Source organism: Zeugodacus cucurbitae, chromosome 6 (genome assembly GCF_028554725.1).
Source record: "Zeugodacus cucurbitae isolate PBARC_wt_2022May chromosome 6, idZeuCucr1.2, whole genome shotgun sequence".
In the NCBI taxonomy this organism is placed as follows: Eukaryota; Metazoa; Arthropoda; class Insecta; order Diptera; family Tephritidae; genus Zeugodacus; species Zeugodacus cucurbitae.
In genome coordinates, this window is record NC_071671.1 from 15,955,494 (window position 1) to 15,972,180 (window position 16,687).

A 16,687-nucleotide genomic window follows, 5' to 3' on the forward strand; every position below is an offset into this window, starting at 1 on the left:
TTATTATAATGTAGTTATTCTTGCGACACTGAGTGTATATAATCATTAATAAGAAAATACGGATGTCTCAAAGTGCACGTGATCGCGGATTAATCGCTTGAGAGTCCAATTCTTGACTGCAGATATGCATATAGTGCAATTCTACATATTAATATCCAATACTCACTTATCACGTTGTGAAAATATGTATTCACTAATGAAATAAATATTTATATATGAAATATGGAATGGATAATAATAATAATAATAATAATAATAATAATAATATATAAATAAATACAAAAAAAAAAATTAATTAAATAATGATAGTAATAAAACTTTTATTTTTGACGTAGAAATGAGGATTGTCTTTTTAAAAGGGGATATTTACGTTTTTATTTTTGTTTTTAACTATGTAAGTATGCAGTTTCGTCACTTGTATTATGATCTGAATGAGATAGTTTCCAAGAAAAAAAGTTTTTAATGATTTTTTTTATATAAAATTGGACATTTATTTATTGGGTCCCCATAATCGAAGCAAGTGATTATCCATACCGCTTCAAATAACATTCCATATAATGGAAACATATATAAATATGCAATTACCAAACATGTGTTATAGATATGGAATTGCACAACTTAGGCTTAAAATTACACTCTTTATATAATCTTTGAAATATAGACGAGAAACAGTATTAAATAAATAATGGAAATTTTTACTTCATTTTGAAATTTCTCTAGCCAAGTGGTCTGCCGTTGCATATGTGCACAATAATTTCCGTCATTTAGTGCGATCGTAAAATTATAACTTTTCTTCAAACATTCACTTTCTATATTCCATTATTTGACACTTGAGAACACCCTACAAAATTTGAAATTAAGCAAGAAAACTGAATTCGCCAACCTTTAGCAGTATATTTAGAGTTTTTAGAGTAATACTTGACTCTTATACTACTTATTTCGTTTCACCGTACAAATCGAGAGAGAAGTCACTATAAAGATCTCTAAATATCCAAAAAAAAGGAAATAAATAATTTGTAAACTTCACTTCGCAACTAACAATCAATATAACGTTATTATGCCGTCTGTAGAGTGCCTGCGCTTGGCCAGCAACAGAATGACATTCAACTCAGTTGGTGGAAAATTTTACTAAATTACTCCTTTTTTGTTTTCAATTTCCATTACTACTTTAATTAATATAAATATATACATACACATATTCCAATAAAGTTGCGCAATAATAATTGCATGGAAAAATAACAATTTACTTCGAATTGCGACAATGCCCTACAAAATGTCTAGATTTTCTAGACTTTTACAAGCAAACGCATTCATGCATACACACTACGAATGTGGTATGCATTTTTTTATCATTTTTAAACTTAAATCGTTTAAGGAAATAAATGCATTTGCAGGTTGTTGCCCAGGCTTAAAAGCTTCTATTGTTTATAAAAAAACGAAATAAGCGCCAGGGACAAGCAATAACTGCGCTACTGATAGTCTCAGTTCACTAGAAACCCTAGTAACAGGAATTGTGGACATTTTTATGAGCGATAGATAAGCATGTTATATAAAAGTCTCAACTTTTTCACCTTCATAGGGCTGCTTTCATTTCATTCTTTCATTTTGGCCATCGTTAGAAAGCGCCGTATATAAACATGTACTTAGTTTAGGAATGTTTTCTTTCGCTACAACATTTTCTAATATGTTTTTTTTTTATACAATTCTTGTAATGTCCTTTTTATCTTCGATTTTATGGAACGCTGTAGCGTTGACAATCCTTGACCTGATAACAATCTGGGTCACATCCGGTATGTATGTATATCTGATTGTTATGAGAATCTTCTGGTGTATTTTTGAGTTCCCTGTTTATTTGAAACCCGGTCTCACGAGAATTCAACTCTCTTCTGTCTTCTACAATGAAAAATTCTGCAAATTGGACTAGTAATATTCTCGTTTTTGCCTAGTGAGAGTCATGTATACCAGTGAGAGTCAAGAAACCAGATGTAACATAGTTGGATCTCCTGTTGATACTATTATAATGCAATTATTGTTGCGAAACTGAGTGTATATAGACATCAATAAGAAAATATGGAACAATAAAAAAATCATTACTGAATCTCCATAAAAATACTAATTAGGAATGATCTTCCTGACAAAGCATTTTTTAGAGTGATCTTGAGTGAATACCGAGTACAGAGGTATACTATTATCAGGGCGTAAATGAGACCTGGGTTGAGAAACTTGGATATGATATCTTTAGATATCCAGATGGGCTAAGTTGAAATAAAGCGCCGTTCAGATATGACATCTAAATACAGCAGCCATATCTTCTTCTTTACTGGTGTAGACACCACTTAGCCGAGTTAACAACAATGCGCCATTCGTTTTTACTTTTCGTCAATTAATGATACCATATGCAGCCAAGCCCTTCTTCACCTGGCCTTTCCGAATAGTTCTCTGCGTCCCCCGGCGGATACTTCATCGTATACTCTCAGAGCTGGAGTGTTCTCATCTATCCGGACCATATGATCTATCTAGCGTAGCCGTTGTGTCTTGATTCGCTGAACTCGATCAACATTGCCGTATATCTCGTAAGTTGAGCTTATCGTTCCATCGAATGCGGTATTGGTCATCGCCAAAAACCATAAATCTTCCGCAAAACGTTCCACTCGACAACTCTTAACGAGGACTCATCTGTTGTTGTTATTGTCTACGGCTATGTTTGGTCTGTGTTCGTCGAGAGAGGACAACACACATAACTAACCTCAACTAATCTTTTTCTCTTTTGATGGAAACTCTTAGTTTGGAAAATAAACTCCAGCGAGATATAAATACATACATACATATATTTGCCTCTATTTAGGTGTAAGACCCTGAAAATGTTATTATGTTTTATTCAAAACAAATCATTTTATAAGTCATGACATTTATGTGACAAGTTATAAGCAATCAGTATATTGAATTTTAAAGATCTTCTTGCATTTAATTAATGAAACACCATTCGTCAAATTGCCTCCATACTAATATCATGTGAATAACTTATAGGACAGCGGAAGAAATATCTAGAACAAACCAGCGTACGCGCGAAAAAGACATCGAGACGCGATAGTTGTATGCCTGAAACTGGCTATAGCTGACTTGGCGGATAGGTGGTGACAACTTCACGGTGCTTCGAAGAGGCTCCCACTATTGCATATCGCAACCTTCTTGTTTTGCTCCAGCCATCAATTGACTGCTCATTCATGATGCATACTCTTACATATTTACATACGTATATAACACGTATATGCGTGTCATGTTAATGCTCTTCTATGTTTTTTGCACAATTCTCCAAGTACACAGTTTGTTTGCTTACACACAAAATATTAAATAGCAAAAAATTAAATAATATTATTCGCTGTAAATTTCCATATGCACTCACCACTGTAGATCAATTGAGTTGGGCTTGTGGAATTTTACCAGCCACCAGGCGCAGCTAGAAATTAATGAAACAGACCGTCTTATACCCACATAGGCGAATAAATATGTATGTCCACATGTGAACTAAGGCAGATACGCGTGCATTTGTACTCCGTTCCATAAGTGTTCGAGTACATGAATATGTGTCTACACATTTCTTTTTCTATATGCTGCTGCTGGAATCGCACAATGGAAACGCATCGCATCAACTGGCGCGGTGGCTAGCCACCCGGTCATTGTCAATTCCAGCCGGTTGCGAAACGCATTTCTAGAAGAATCCTTAATGGCGGGGCAACCGGACGAGAATCTACAAGCATGAATATCAGACCCACTAAAAAAAAAATAAGAATAAAATAATACAAACAACAAAGCATTTGTTGTCGAAAAATGAGAACAAAACAAAGCGCATAAAAGTACGAGCAGACATAAATTACTAATGGAGTTGTATGCGGAAGAAAAGATGGGCATGCAGAAATATCCATATGCTACATGCCAATGATACTTCACATGGTGTACATATTGGCTGAAGAGTGCAGACAAAAATATACATACATATTTGTATCCGTATTGTATGCATACATGCGTACTTATGTGCATCAAGCGGTAGAATTCTGTCTGTATGTACATATTTACATCTTTGTATTTGACATTTTGTCTTTCATTCTTCCGCATCCGACTTTGGTAATGCTCAGCGCCCTTGAAAATGCCGCGAAAGCTCAGCGTCCTTGAAAATGCCACAAAAGCTCTGGAGAAACCTTTAGCACAAGCTTATTAACGATGCTCCCAAAAGGTTTTCAGCACTCCTCCACAGGAAGAGCTTTTTGTGACGTTTTCTTATGTGTATGTATGTATGAAAAACAGTAGAGAGCGCCAAAGAGAGATTTTATTAAGCCGAAAGTGGAGTCCAAGGCCTCAGCTTTAGGCCCGCGATTTAATGTTTTTACATCATTATCATGGAAAGATTTCTAGAAAAAAGTGAGTTAACGCACCATCAATTTTTTATTTCTGCAATTTGGCGCCAATTGGGAATACCCACCCGGTATTTCTAACGGAGTGGAGGATTTACTCTTCCTCTACTTCGTTTATGGATTTCACTCAATTCTTAGAGTTAAAAGATGTGAGATATGAAGGAAAAGTATATTCAGAAAGATCTACATATATAATATCTCTTTGAAGATAGGTTCGTTCCTTTACATATGTATATATATACTGTATTCATATATAGTAAGGTACCAAGAGAAATTCTAGAAGATGCCTTATAAAAATCCATAATTTATTTCAAACAAAAACTTGTGGAACTCACTATTTCAAGATCTATGTTATTTCCCTTAGAAATAAAAATAAAAACAACAGTCGTATTGAAATTGATTAATAATTTGGCAAAATAAGCGTTGTTTATTTATCTTTTTCTCTTCCTCGGCACGAAAAAAAATCAGTGAGCGCAATGAGTTGTTATTCGCCTGAGAATATTTGGAATCACATTAAGTAAGCGATCTAATTTTCGTGCGGAACCAAAAATTATCAACAGAAAATACGTTTCAGAGAGATTATTTGGTATAATAATATCAAATTTTTGGTATAATAAGAGGTTTTACATTCCGTATTTTCGTTATACACGTTGTTTTTATCAGAGACTCGATGGATGCAGCCAGTTTTAAAGTACCTCCATACAGCTAAGAGCTTTTTATTACCTTTCGGACATCCACTATTGGACAAAAATCATTTCATTCTTGTTAAATCTAAGATGAAACCCAAATTCTGAGTTTATACAGAGTCTGGTTAGAATAAATAAGCAATTTAAACTCTTATTAGAATATAGAATAGACTAAATTCTAGGTGATTTATAATAACAATCAGCTAATACATATGTTAGCCTTATTAAGCAACTACTGGGAAATTTTAAGCGAATTGCGCATTATTTTGTTATTTCTTTATAAAAAACGGCCCAAATATGACACCACTTTTACAATTCTCGGGTTTCTTTCCATATGCTGATCATAATTTGAGGAACTCTTTGACATTATCTGTTAAATATATTATAACTTTTTGATTTTTTTTGCGCTCTGGCATAAAAACTACGCACACAAATATACATATATACATATGTATTTACGAAAACAACAATTTTTTTTTGCAATAAAGCAAGACGAGCAAATGCAAAACCGGCAAAGCGCTGCCACGAGCCAGTAGTGCGGCCGATATCGTAGCCGGTACCAAATGTTTAGCGTTTCGCTCAAAAATCAAGCAACATACAAACTTATACTCGTATGTAGGTACTATGCCAGAACTCATTTCATTTCATTTCATTGTGGGCACAAATACACATCTCGACTTACAAATATACTCGTATGTACATACATACATATGTTGCCTGTATGAATTAGCGCTCGAATGTGTACGCGTGTGTACGAACTTGCAAGCCACGCGATATCCAAATTTATTGGCGGGGGTGTACATATGGCCCCCCGCGAGTTGTCGGCAGTTCTATCGATACACACCACTACACGTGCAATGCTCCGTTGGTGGCTGTCAGCTTTGGAGAACAAGCAAACGCCGGCTGGGCCGTCAACATAAATAGGAGCGCATGGTGTCGTGAGAGTTCATTGGTTGAAAAACTGCCAAACTGAGCTGAACTGTGAGTCAAAAGTAAATATCGCAACGCAACCGCAACAATAAAATCAAAAAAAAAAATAATTAGAAAATTTTCCAAAGGAAGACACATACATAGATATACATACATTTATATGTATATGAAAACTACAGCTTAAAAGGAGCCAAGTGAAGACGTGTATTCTATAAAACAGTTTCGGCAAATATTCAATTAAGGATATTTTCAATTTCCAAAGACTGTAAAACCACCGCAAGAATTTTAGAGCATTGTTTTTGTGATTTCTGTACTTTTATTGACATTACGACATTTGTGTGACAACACATCGAGCAATTAGACACTATATTCAAAAAGAATATAGCAAAAACATAAAAGTAATATAAGCGAAATTTATTAATTGCAATAATCCGATAAAAATCAATAACACATTTACAATATGAAAGTGGACACTGCTACTTTGGAAGTCATTTCGCCAAAAGTGCAAATCAGCGAGAACTACATTGAGACCGACTACGAGTATCAGACGTCGCATGTCAAACGTAGCGCCAATGGCAAGATTCAGGTGAGTGACATACAAAAAATAGAGTTGTGCGAAAAATGTTGGAATCGGAAAGAATTGAAATGCATGAAAATATGAAAAAAAAATATATATTTATGAAAAAAAGCAATATTGTCATTATCAGTTAATTAACTATTGCATTAACGGCAAAAACTGTGCTGTTGTATTTACATGTATAACACGAATTAGTCACATTTGTTCTTAAATTCACTACTCAAACGAATATTGTATATAGTATTTACTTTCTGATTCTCTATGTACACATCGCTGGCTGGCCGGTTATTGATTTTTCTATGCCTTTATGCATGTGCTTATGTATACAAAATATTAATGATGTGCCAGTGAAATTGTTACACATCAGTAATATTTTGCTTCTAGAACTTTTCAATGTGGTATAAGAAAATTCATATGTTCTTCATTTGTTTTGATTTCGGCGAAATTTGTTTATTTTCTTAAAATATTTTCTATGAATTTTGGTATAAAAATTTAATAAAATAAATTATATAAATTTTGAATTCTAAATATTTTTTATATTTAACTATGTAGCTCAACCGGTGAACTTTGTACCATCCAAAATATTTGAAATAATTCCTTTTTATTTTCATTTTCATTTCGATACGAATATTTTCTATGTATTTGGAAATATTTGTATATTTTTTTTTGTTGAGAGGATTAATGATGGCTTTCTTCGTTCAATAACTAGATATTTTTATTTCAAACATGTGTGCAAAATTTAAATAAAATCGCTGCATAACTTTTCGAAAAATCGTGTCCACCGACTTAAAAAATTTAGTTTTGAGATTAACGAGTTTAATATTTTAAATTGAAACTGACGTGGCCTGGTGGTTAGAAATTCCAAAGATCTTATCTCTTAAAATTTTTTCGGCTTGATTGAAATTTTTCGAGATATTTCAAACATATTTTACTTTTTAATAAGACAAAAACATTTTTTTTTTCAAATCTAAAAATTTTTAACCCATCTAACTCCTTAAGGAGTTAGAGTTCTCAAAAGTGTAATTTTGACAAATTTTCTGAGAGTAGAACGAATTTCCCTTCACTCAAGCTTTATTAAACATATATTTTAGTATTAGAGAATATTATTTTTAATACAAAAAAATCTTCGGAATCACCTTTTCTAGAAGGTCATAGTGATTTCAGTAACTCGTACTATCGAAAACAAAATTCCTATACAGGCTTTATTTTTTATGATTTTTTTTTATAATTCTATCAATTGGCTAATGTTTTCGGACCCTAATGTATATTTTAATGAAAAAGGGTTCAATTTTGGGAAAATACTAAACTCTACTAACTCTTTTCTTGAAACTTTCCGATATTTTCATAGTTATTTCGCTATTCTTAGCGGAGTCCAATTCAATGATATGTTCTTGAATTTTAAATGGTGTAATTAATATTTACTCAAATCTTTGATAAAATTATAAATTCGTTCAAATTGAGTTTAGGTCTGCAGGTAATTTGAAAAAATAATACAATTAATAAATAAATTAATATTTTATAATTTATTTATTTAAAAAATATTTTATAATTTATTAAAGTTATTCGCTTCATAATTCTTATTCTAAAAAACATATTTAATTAAATTTCATGATTCCAAATATTTAATTTTATTTTTGGGAGAGAGTTCACTTTGTTTTTTTTTTGGTCTAACTTTTACTTAAAAAAAAATTTCGTGATAAAGCGTTCAGAAATATAGAAATCATATATAGAAATATGCAATGCTTACTTACTTAAAAAAATTCATCAAATAATTTATAAAATAGAATATAATAAAATATAACCACACATAAAATAAAACAATTTAGAAATCAATCAAATTTAGCCATAATAAATATTATACAACTATTTCGTGCCAAATGCGACTCAGTTATTATCATTATAAAAATTACATACATGCAATCATATAAGAATTTCTTATATAATATAAGTATATGGGCAAAATAACTAAGAAACAACAATTCTATGGAACTGCACTGCGTAGGAAAAGCTATAAATAGCCTGCAGTAATGTGAGCAGTGGCATTGCGTCTCCTACTATCCCTTACTTTGCCGCCACAAATTCCAGTCGACTTAGAAATGTGCACAGCTCAGCTGATGCATGTGGGAATGTTGTGACCGCAAATACACTTACAGCACTATATAAGTAAACAATCTGTATGTAAATAATATTATGAACGCCCTGACGCCACTCAAACAACCCACAATTTATCGCGCATGCGTTTGAATAAAAGTGAAAAGTGCAACTGGAAGAGTGCACTACTTGTCTATGTAGTAGTAATAGTCTCATACGCTAGTGGTAGTTTGTGCATAGCGTGCTTGCTGAGCTGATCAGCTGTTGCTTTGTTGCATGCCACCACTTGAGTTGTTTCTCTTTCCAACATCTAGTGTTGACGAGTTCACGTTCAAGGTCGATGGATATGCGTGTTTGGGTGAGAGCGAAAAGTCAATAATACACCTGTTGGCTCTCCTACGTCTCAACGGGCGTTTTTATTTTATTTTTCCTAACGAAAAGTATGTCAGTTATGCAATTGAAATCAAGCATAAAAATGTTATAAATAGCGGAAGTGTTTGGAGATGGGTTACAATTATAGTTAATCTATATATAAATAAATTTATTTTGAAGGAAAGTTGCAAATCTTTTCAGTTTCTTTCGACAGTTTTTTTTTTTGACAAATTGTTTGATACTGTGGTGACAGTTGTTGATCTGTTATAAATCAATTTTCGTTCTCATTACATAGAACTGACTGTCGCCAGTATGCAAGCCTAAACTGAAACTTAAAACTGAACATTGGCCTGTCTAATTTGGAATCTACAATTTCTCTTTCTATGTAGACATGTATTTATTTATGCAAATACTAAAATTTTAATTCCTATCTGATAAGTTAATGTATTTTTCAATTCTTTCTAATTATGATTAAATATTATTAAAATATAGTCTGTAAAGTTTAATGCCACTAATTCTTCTATAAATTTACTGATGAAAGATTATGATATTTGCTATACATACATATGTATGTACACATTTACAAAATTATGGAAGCTATCATAAATATGGTCAGTCAGTTTGTTGACACGGAAATTAATTGCTTTGGTGATTAATTGTTGTCATTTTGAATTTATGAGATCAATGATTAAAGGACGCAAGTTGATATTTAATATTTATGTTCGCATATTAATTATTGTAGGTGCACCTTAATCAAGTCTTGAAGAGTGGCAAAGCGAACAAACAAATGGTATAAATATAATATAATGCCATAATCAATTATTCGGCTTTAAGAGGTTAGTTGGCTTTCAGAGGTTGAAAGAAAGGATGTTTTTATAATATATTTAATATATACAATTATATATTTCATTTAGACAATTCAGCATACCATTGATACATATTTAAACAGTATTTTGTGAAATTTTTATTTAAAAATTCTGAAAACTCACCCGTTGGTATTGCATTTTCCTTGACGTCTCGAAAAAAAGGTCTTGCCATGAAGACGATATAACTCATTATTGGTTCAAATAAAATCAATAAACTAAAAATATTTCGATAGTACATGGATAAATCTCATTATTGACCAAAGAAGGAAATATTAAAATTTTAATTTTTGTAAACTTTGAACAAAAACATATTTTTTATCAAATTATCGCCACATATCAGCTCGAAAAAATTATTTGTAATAAAAGTAAATAAAAAATTCTTCATTCAATAATTAGATAATTTTATTTTAAAGATGTGTGCAAAATTGTAATAAAATTGTATAACTTTTGGAGGAACAGTGTCCATCGCCTTAAAAAATTGTGTGTTTGAGATAAATACATTTAAAGTTTTAAATTACAACTGACATAGCCTGATGGACGAAAACTTCAAAGGATCTACATATGTCTTAGCATTTTACTCGAATCTATTTTTGGAGAATATTTTTTACATATTGTTCTATTTAATAAGACCACATTATTTTTTCAAATTTTGAAACCCACCTAACGCCTTAATAATATAACCATAGACTATTTGGGTACTCTTTGATTTTTATCTGATAAAATAAAGAGCTCCTATAAGCTAAATAGACTTTATGAAAAACTTTATCATATAAGAAATACTAATACTAATTCCAGAGTTCTTGATAATTTGCTATGGTCAAGATTTCTATATACTCACTCAAAATTTGTCATTTTTCAAGTTCCTTATATCTTTAGTGGAAGAGAAAACGTCAAGTTGAATGTAAACCCATAAGCATCTAAGATATAATTGAATTACAGTCAAATTTAAGAAAATCACGCTAAAGAAAATATTAAAAAGTCACGCCACTTGCGAAAACAACACGTGTGCTGGTAAAAGTATGCAACAAAAGGCCGATTAGAAATTTAAATAATTTAATATCTATGTGTATCTACATGTGTCACTACGTAAATAATAATTATACAACAGGCAACATCTAGTTCTTCGAAACTGTATAAAACAACTACGTGTGTAAATGCCGGCCGGTCCCCATACATCCTCATTAGCAATCAGGCGATAATTTTGTGGCGCTATTTTATAGTTTAATTTGCAAAGTCTTATCTATGTATGTGTTCTTTTTTTATTGCTAGAAGCATTTAATAGATAAATATCTGTTTTTACCAAATTTGTTATCTGCTGTTTGCAAGTTAGGGATGTTCTAAACAACTTGGAAGTTAAAAACTAGCTATAAGATTATTATTTTTTAATGAACCGTGTGTTCACCGTGTTTTTGTTTCTAATACTCTATAATTTTTGGAAGTCAGTAGATTGATTTTCCTTTAAGAATCGTTAAGATTATTATATTTATATATTTATGCCACAATTTTTTGTACAGTTACATTTATTGTCCGTAGAGTCATACATAATACAAATTTTCCGTTCTGAAAAAAAAAAAAAAATGAATTTATATTTTATTTAATTATTCTTGTTTAGTAGTTAATTTAATATTAAGTATTTTATTTAATATCATTTAAGAGGAGTTCACATATTTTGTACGACCCTAATGATTTTTTTTTAAATTCGTGCACATGCCGTCTTTTTGCAAATCATTCAAACGTGAATTTGTATATACATACGAGTACTTGACACACCCCTTTAAACTACATACATACATATATTTTTGCCTGTTTTTATTATTTATCGCGGGTGTATATTATATGCACAAACACACATATGTTTATGCTGAACCCAACACCTATTTAATATTCATACATAAGCGTTTCACAAATATCTGATTATACTCATATTCAGACCTCTTGTAGTGACTCTTAATGGTATACTTGTATAAATGGCACACCGAATTCACATGCATATTTATACATACTATATATTGCACATATATATTGAAGTTTTCTTGTTTACTACCGCCAGCGGATTGGTACACGTCGTTGTTGAGAATTTGTTAAAAGAAAGAATGAAAATAAAAATAAAACTACTTTTTGGGCTAAGAGGTTCTAAGTAAGGTACAACATTAGTATGTTTTGCACATGTGCCGTTATGTAGTTTATGCCTTTTCGAGTTGGCATATTAAACAGATTAACACGATGTATCGCGTGATTTTTGGATACTAAACAAGTAAATGGGTTTGTGCTCACTGCCTTTAATGTAGTGTGCAGTGGATTAAAATTTGATAAGTATTATCAATTTAACCTAAAATTTGATCACCTGATTTTCTGACGTCACAATAGCGAATATTTGAAATACATTTGGACTTCCATAACTCGAACTCTTGAATTAGCAATATAACTGAAATTTCATACAAATTATCTTCCATAACTCGAAGTCTCTCTAATTCGAAGTTGTTTTGTGGATTATGGTGATTTGAGTTAGGGAAGTTCAACTGTAGTTGGTTTCCTCAAGATCTATCTATCTAGAACTGTGTAATATATTCTACCGTCATCATTTACAAAAGAGGCTTGTCCTCATAAGTTTATTGACCTTTCAATATGTATGCTTCACAGTTAAGTTTTTTAGATTATAGAGTAGATAGTCACTTATGCGTTGGGTATAAATAGTTAATTCTCAAACATAAATTTTTCCGATTCTTTAAAATATTTGTATAACAGAAGTGTGATATGTGTACGAATTTGTGGACTTTGATCGCTGGCATTGATATACACACATATATATATGTACAGTTATGTATGTTTTAAGATGTGTGTGTGCAAAGAAAGAAAGAAGATTAAATATTTCTCTCGAATCTGTACATATGTATGTATGTATCACTGTCTTCTTTGGTTTCGTATTAAGATTTATTTGTGTAATCGATCTTCATACTTCTACTAGTAAAGAAATGATATTATGATTCAAATATTTTCCACAATTAAATTCTACCTTCAACTCATTACAGGTTCACCCGGAGACAGCCGCGCTCAAAATACGCACCGATCGTCGTGTACCCAAATTGGGTTTAATGCTTGTCGGCTGGGGTGGCAACAATGGTTCCACACTGACAGCCGCCTTAGAGGCTAATCGTCGCCAATTGCAATGGCGTAAACGTACCGGTGTACAAAAGGCCAATTGGTTCGGTTCCATTACGCAAGCATCGACCGTACTGATTGGTTCCGATGAAGATGGCAAGGATGTGCATATACCAATGAAAGATCTCGTACCCATGGTCGATCCCGATGATATTGTCGTTGACGGTTGGGACATTAGTGCGGCGAATATCGGCGATGCCATGCAACGCGCACAAGTATTGGATGTCGAGTTGCAAGATCAATTGTACAAGCATTTATCGACGCTCCAGCCGCGTCCTTCAATTTACGATCCCGATTTTATTGCGGCCAATCAATCCGAACGCGCCGATAATCTGATTAAGGGCACCAAGTTTGAGCAGTACGAACAGTTGCGTCGTGATATACGTGATTTCAAGCAGAAGTCCGGTGTGGATACGGTGCTCGTATTATGGACGGCGAATACGGAACGTTTCTGTGATGTAAAAGAGGGACTGAATACCAGCATGGCTGAGTTGGAGGCATCGTTGAAGGCGAACAAAGCAGAGATATCGCCATCGACTATTTTCGCAATGGCCAGCATTGACGAGGGTGTAAGTAGTGGGAATTCACATTTGGTGGAAGGATATTTTATTAATTTTTTGTATGCCTTTACAGTGCACCTATATCAATGGCTCGCCGCAAAATACTTTTGTACCTGGTCTAGTTGAATTAGCCGAACATAAGGGAATTTTCATTGCCGGCGACGATTTCAAATCGGGACAAACCAAGCTAAAGTCAGTGTTGGTTGACTTTTTGGTGGGCGCTGGCATTAAGCCAGTCTCCATTGTGAGCTACAATCATTTGGGTAACAATGATGGCAAGAACTTGTCGGCGCCGCAGCAGTTCCGCTCTAAGGAGGTGGGTGTAGTGCTACAGATGCTTTTTTTATTTCACTAAAATATATAATTATTATTTATTTACTAACCTCCTTTGCATTTTCGTTATAGATTTCCAAGAGCAATGTTGTCGACGATATGGTCGAATCGAACGATGTACTCTACAAACCCAACGAGCATCCCGATCATGTGGTGGTCATCAAATACGTACCCTATGTTGGCGACAGCAAGCGTGCCATGGATGAGTACACCTCGGAAATTATGATGGGCGGTCACAACACGCTCGTCATACACAACACCTGTGAGGATTCACTACTTGCCTCACCACTAATACTAGACTTGGTCATACTCGGCGAATTATGCTCACGCATACAGATCAAGAGTAATGAACGCGCCGACGCACCTTGGGTCTCCTTCAAACCGGTGCTCTCGCTGCTCAGCTACCTATGCAAGGCCCCATTGGTGCCACGTGGCACACAAGTTGTGAATTCACTCTTCCGTCAACGTTCCGCCATTGAGAATATTTTACGCGGCTGTATTGGTCTGCCACCCAATTCACACATGATGTTGGAACAACGTTTCAACTTTGCGTCGATCACCAATGAGCCCCCCACAAAGAAATTGAAGAGCGTGTCGAATGGTTGTGAATTGAATACCAAATGCGCCAATGGTCATGTTGCCAAAGCATCTAATGGTCATTATGCCAATGGCAATGCGAATGGCCACACGAATGGTCTCACTCATTAGAAGCTCATTTGTTGCGGCGCTCAAGCATCTTTTTGGATGAAGTCGAAATAATGTGACACTATTGTTGGTGGTTGGGGCATAGGAGAACTATTTAGTTAATAGTAAATATAAGATCAGTGTGAGACATTCCCTACACGTTATCCCACCCTTGACGCATATTTATTTTGTAAGCTTCACTCCGGCTCATTTTACGAGTAGATGGCGCATTAGTAACAATTTACAAAATAAATAATTTAGTTCTATGTAGTTTATAGCGCACCTTTAATATTGTACTTGCAAACATATATAAGTATATAACTGTAAAATATATATACAATAACAAATACATGTTAGACAAAGTTGGGTTAAACCAAATAAATAAGAAAAAAGAAATAAATACAACAACAAAAGCAAATTCCTAATGGCCAATAATATTTGACATGGCCATTGTATAACGAAATTTTTCCATTAAAAGGAATAATTAAAATAATTATTGTTTTATTATTGTATTGAAAAGTAAACAAATTATGAGAGAATAAATTGATTTGATATAGTTTTATATTTTTTAAATAAATATTTTTGCAACACATTTACTGATTTTAATTTACTCTGTTAAAAATGAAAGCATTTAAAAAAAAAATATTTTTATAAATAAATAACGGAAAAAAGTAAAATTTTGTGTATGATTTTAATTGATGTGAATTCTGGAGAATTAATTTCGTGTAAAGAGGTTCTTAAACTAATTAAGTAATATGTTGTACAGAGATTGCTCTAAAAGAGAACGTGAAATATGGTTGGTTGTAAAAAAAATAATTATACAATACAAATTATTTAAAATTACAAATGTTACTAGGTGTTTGAAAAGTTCACTGTTAACCTTTTTTAAAAGGTTTAACGGAAAATATTGCATTTAGAATTTAAAAAAAAAAATATTTTTTTTTCTAATTTATCGTAAAAGCACTGGTTTAATATAATTTGGTGACTATTATTTTATTTTTCGATTTTTTTATTAAAATAATGTTAAAACAAAATTATATGTTTTTAAATTTTTTTTTAAATATACATATGTATTTTTGTAATATAACCTATGAAAGAATTTATAATACCAAATGAATAATAATTATATATATTTTAATTAAAAAATTATAAAAATCAGCAAACAATTTTGAATAAAAATAAAGCTATGAAAATTTTCCTAAAGGATTTGCATTGGATTTTATTTTTTTTTTAACAAAACTGTAAAAAAGGTTCATTTGTAATATTATAATACAAAATAATTTAATAAAATTTAAATATTTGCCCACTTAGCTATATTAAACGTTTAATAATTTTTTTTTTTATTTAAAATATCTACAAATGTATATATTATGTATAAAAATGAACATATTTTATAAATAAAAACGATTTTGGATGTTTTTATTTGAAATAAAATACTTTTATGTATGTGTGTAATTGGTGTGGAAACCGTTTTACCCTGTTATTGCCGAATCGTTAGTAGCGCGCCATTCTTTTCTTTCCCTCGCAATTCGGCGCCAGTTGGCAATCCCAAGTGGAACCAGTTCACTTTACACTTGGTCTTTCCAACGGAGTGGTTCTGCTTCCACCGGCTGGTACTGCATCGAACACATTCAAAGCTGGAATGTTTTCGTCCATGCGGACAACTTGACCTAGACAGCGTAGCCGCTGTCTTTTTATTCGCTGAACTTTGTCTATGTCGTCGTATAACTCGTACAGCTCATCATTCCATCGTCTGCGGTATTCGCCGTTGTCAATGTCCTGAGCACCATAAATCTTTCTCAAAATTTTTTTCTTGAAAACTCCTAGTGTCGTCTCATCGGATGTTGACATCGTTCCCGCTAATATTTATATTTGAAACTGCAACGGACCTTCAGATAAAAGAATATATAATTAAGTTAAAAAAATTAAGCCTTCAATTTCGAACACATTTGCCTCAGCATAATTTACGAGGCTTAAGAACATGTGAAATATTACGAGCTTTTGCAACAATTCCACTCTA

At 32.6% G+C, this 16,687-nt stretch overlaps 1 protein-coding gene and 1 long non-coding RNA gene across 2 annotated transcripts; one reads left to right on the forward strand and one right to left on the reverse strand.

Moving 5' to 3' along the window:
* Positions 1-2,808: 2,808 nt before the first annotated feature.
* LOC128922724 (uncharacterized) lies at positions 2,809-3,751 on the reverse strand. The gene is made up of 2 exons (XR_008471913.1): positions 3,404-3,751; positions 2,809-3,332 (listed from the first exon to the last, which is right to left on the reverse strand). It is a non-coding gene; the product is annotated as an uncharacterized LOC128922724 (long non-coding RNA).
* Positions 3,752-6,040: 2,289 nt separating this feature from the next.
* Inos_0 (inositol-3-phosphate synthase) lies at positions 6,041-15,259 on the forward strand. Its single transcript, XM_011185896.3, has 4 exons — positions 6,041-6,611; positions 12,961-13,659; positions 13,724-13,966; positions 14,056-15,259. The coding sequence occupies exons 1-4, from the start codon at positions 6,486-6,488 to the stop codon at positions 14,689-14,691; spliced, it is 1,704 nt and encodes a 567-aa protein (XP_011184198.2). The 5' UTR covers positions 6,041-6,485; the 3' UTR covers positions 14,692-15,259.
* The last annotated feature ends 1,428 nt before the right edge of the window (positions 15,260-16,687 follow it).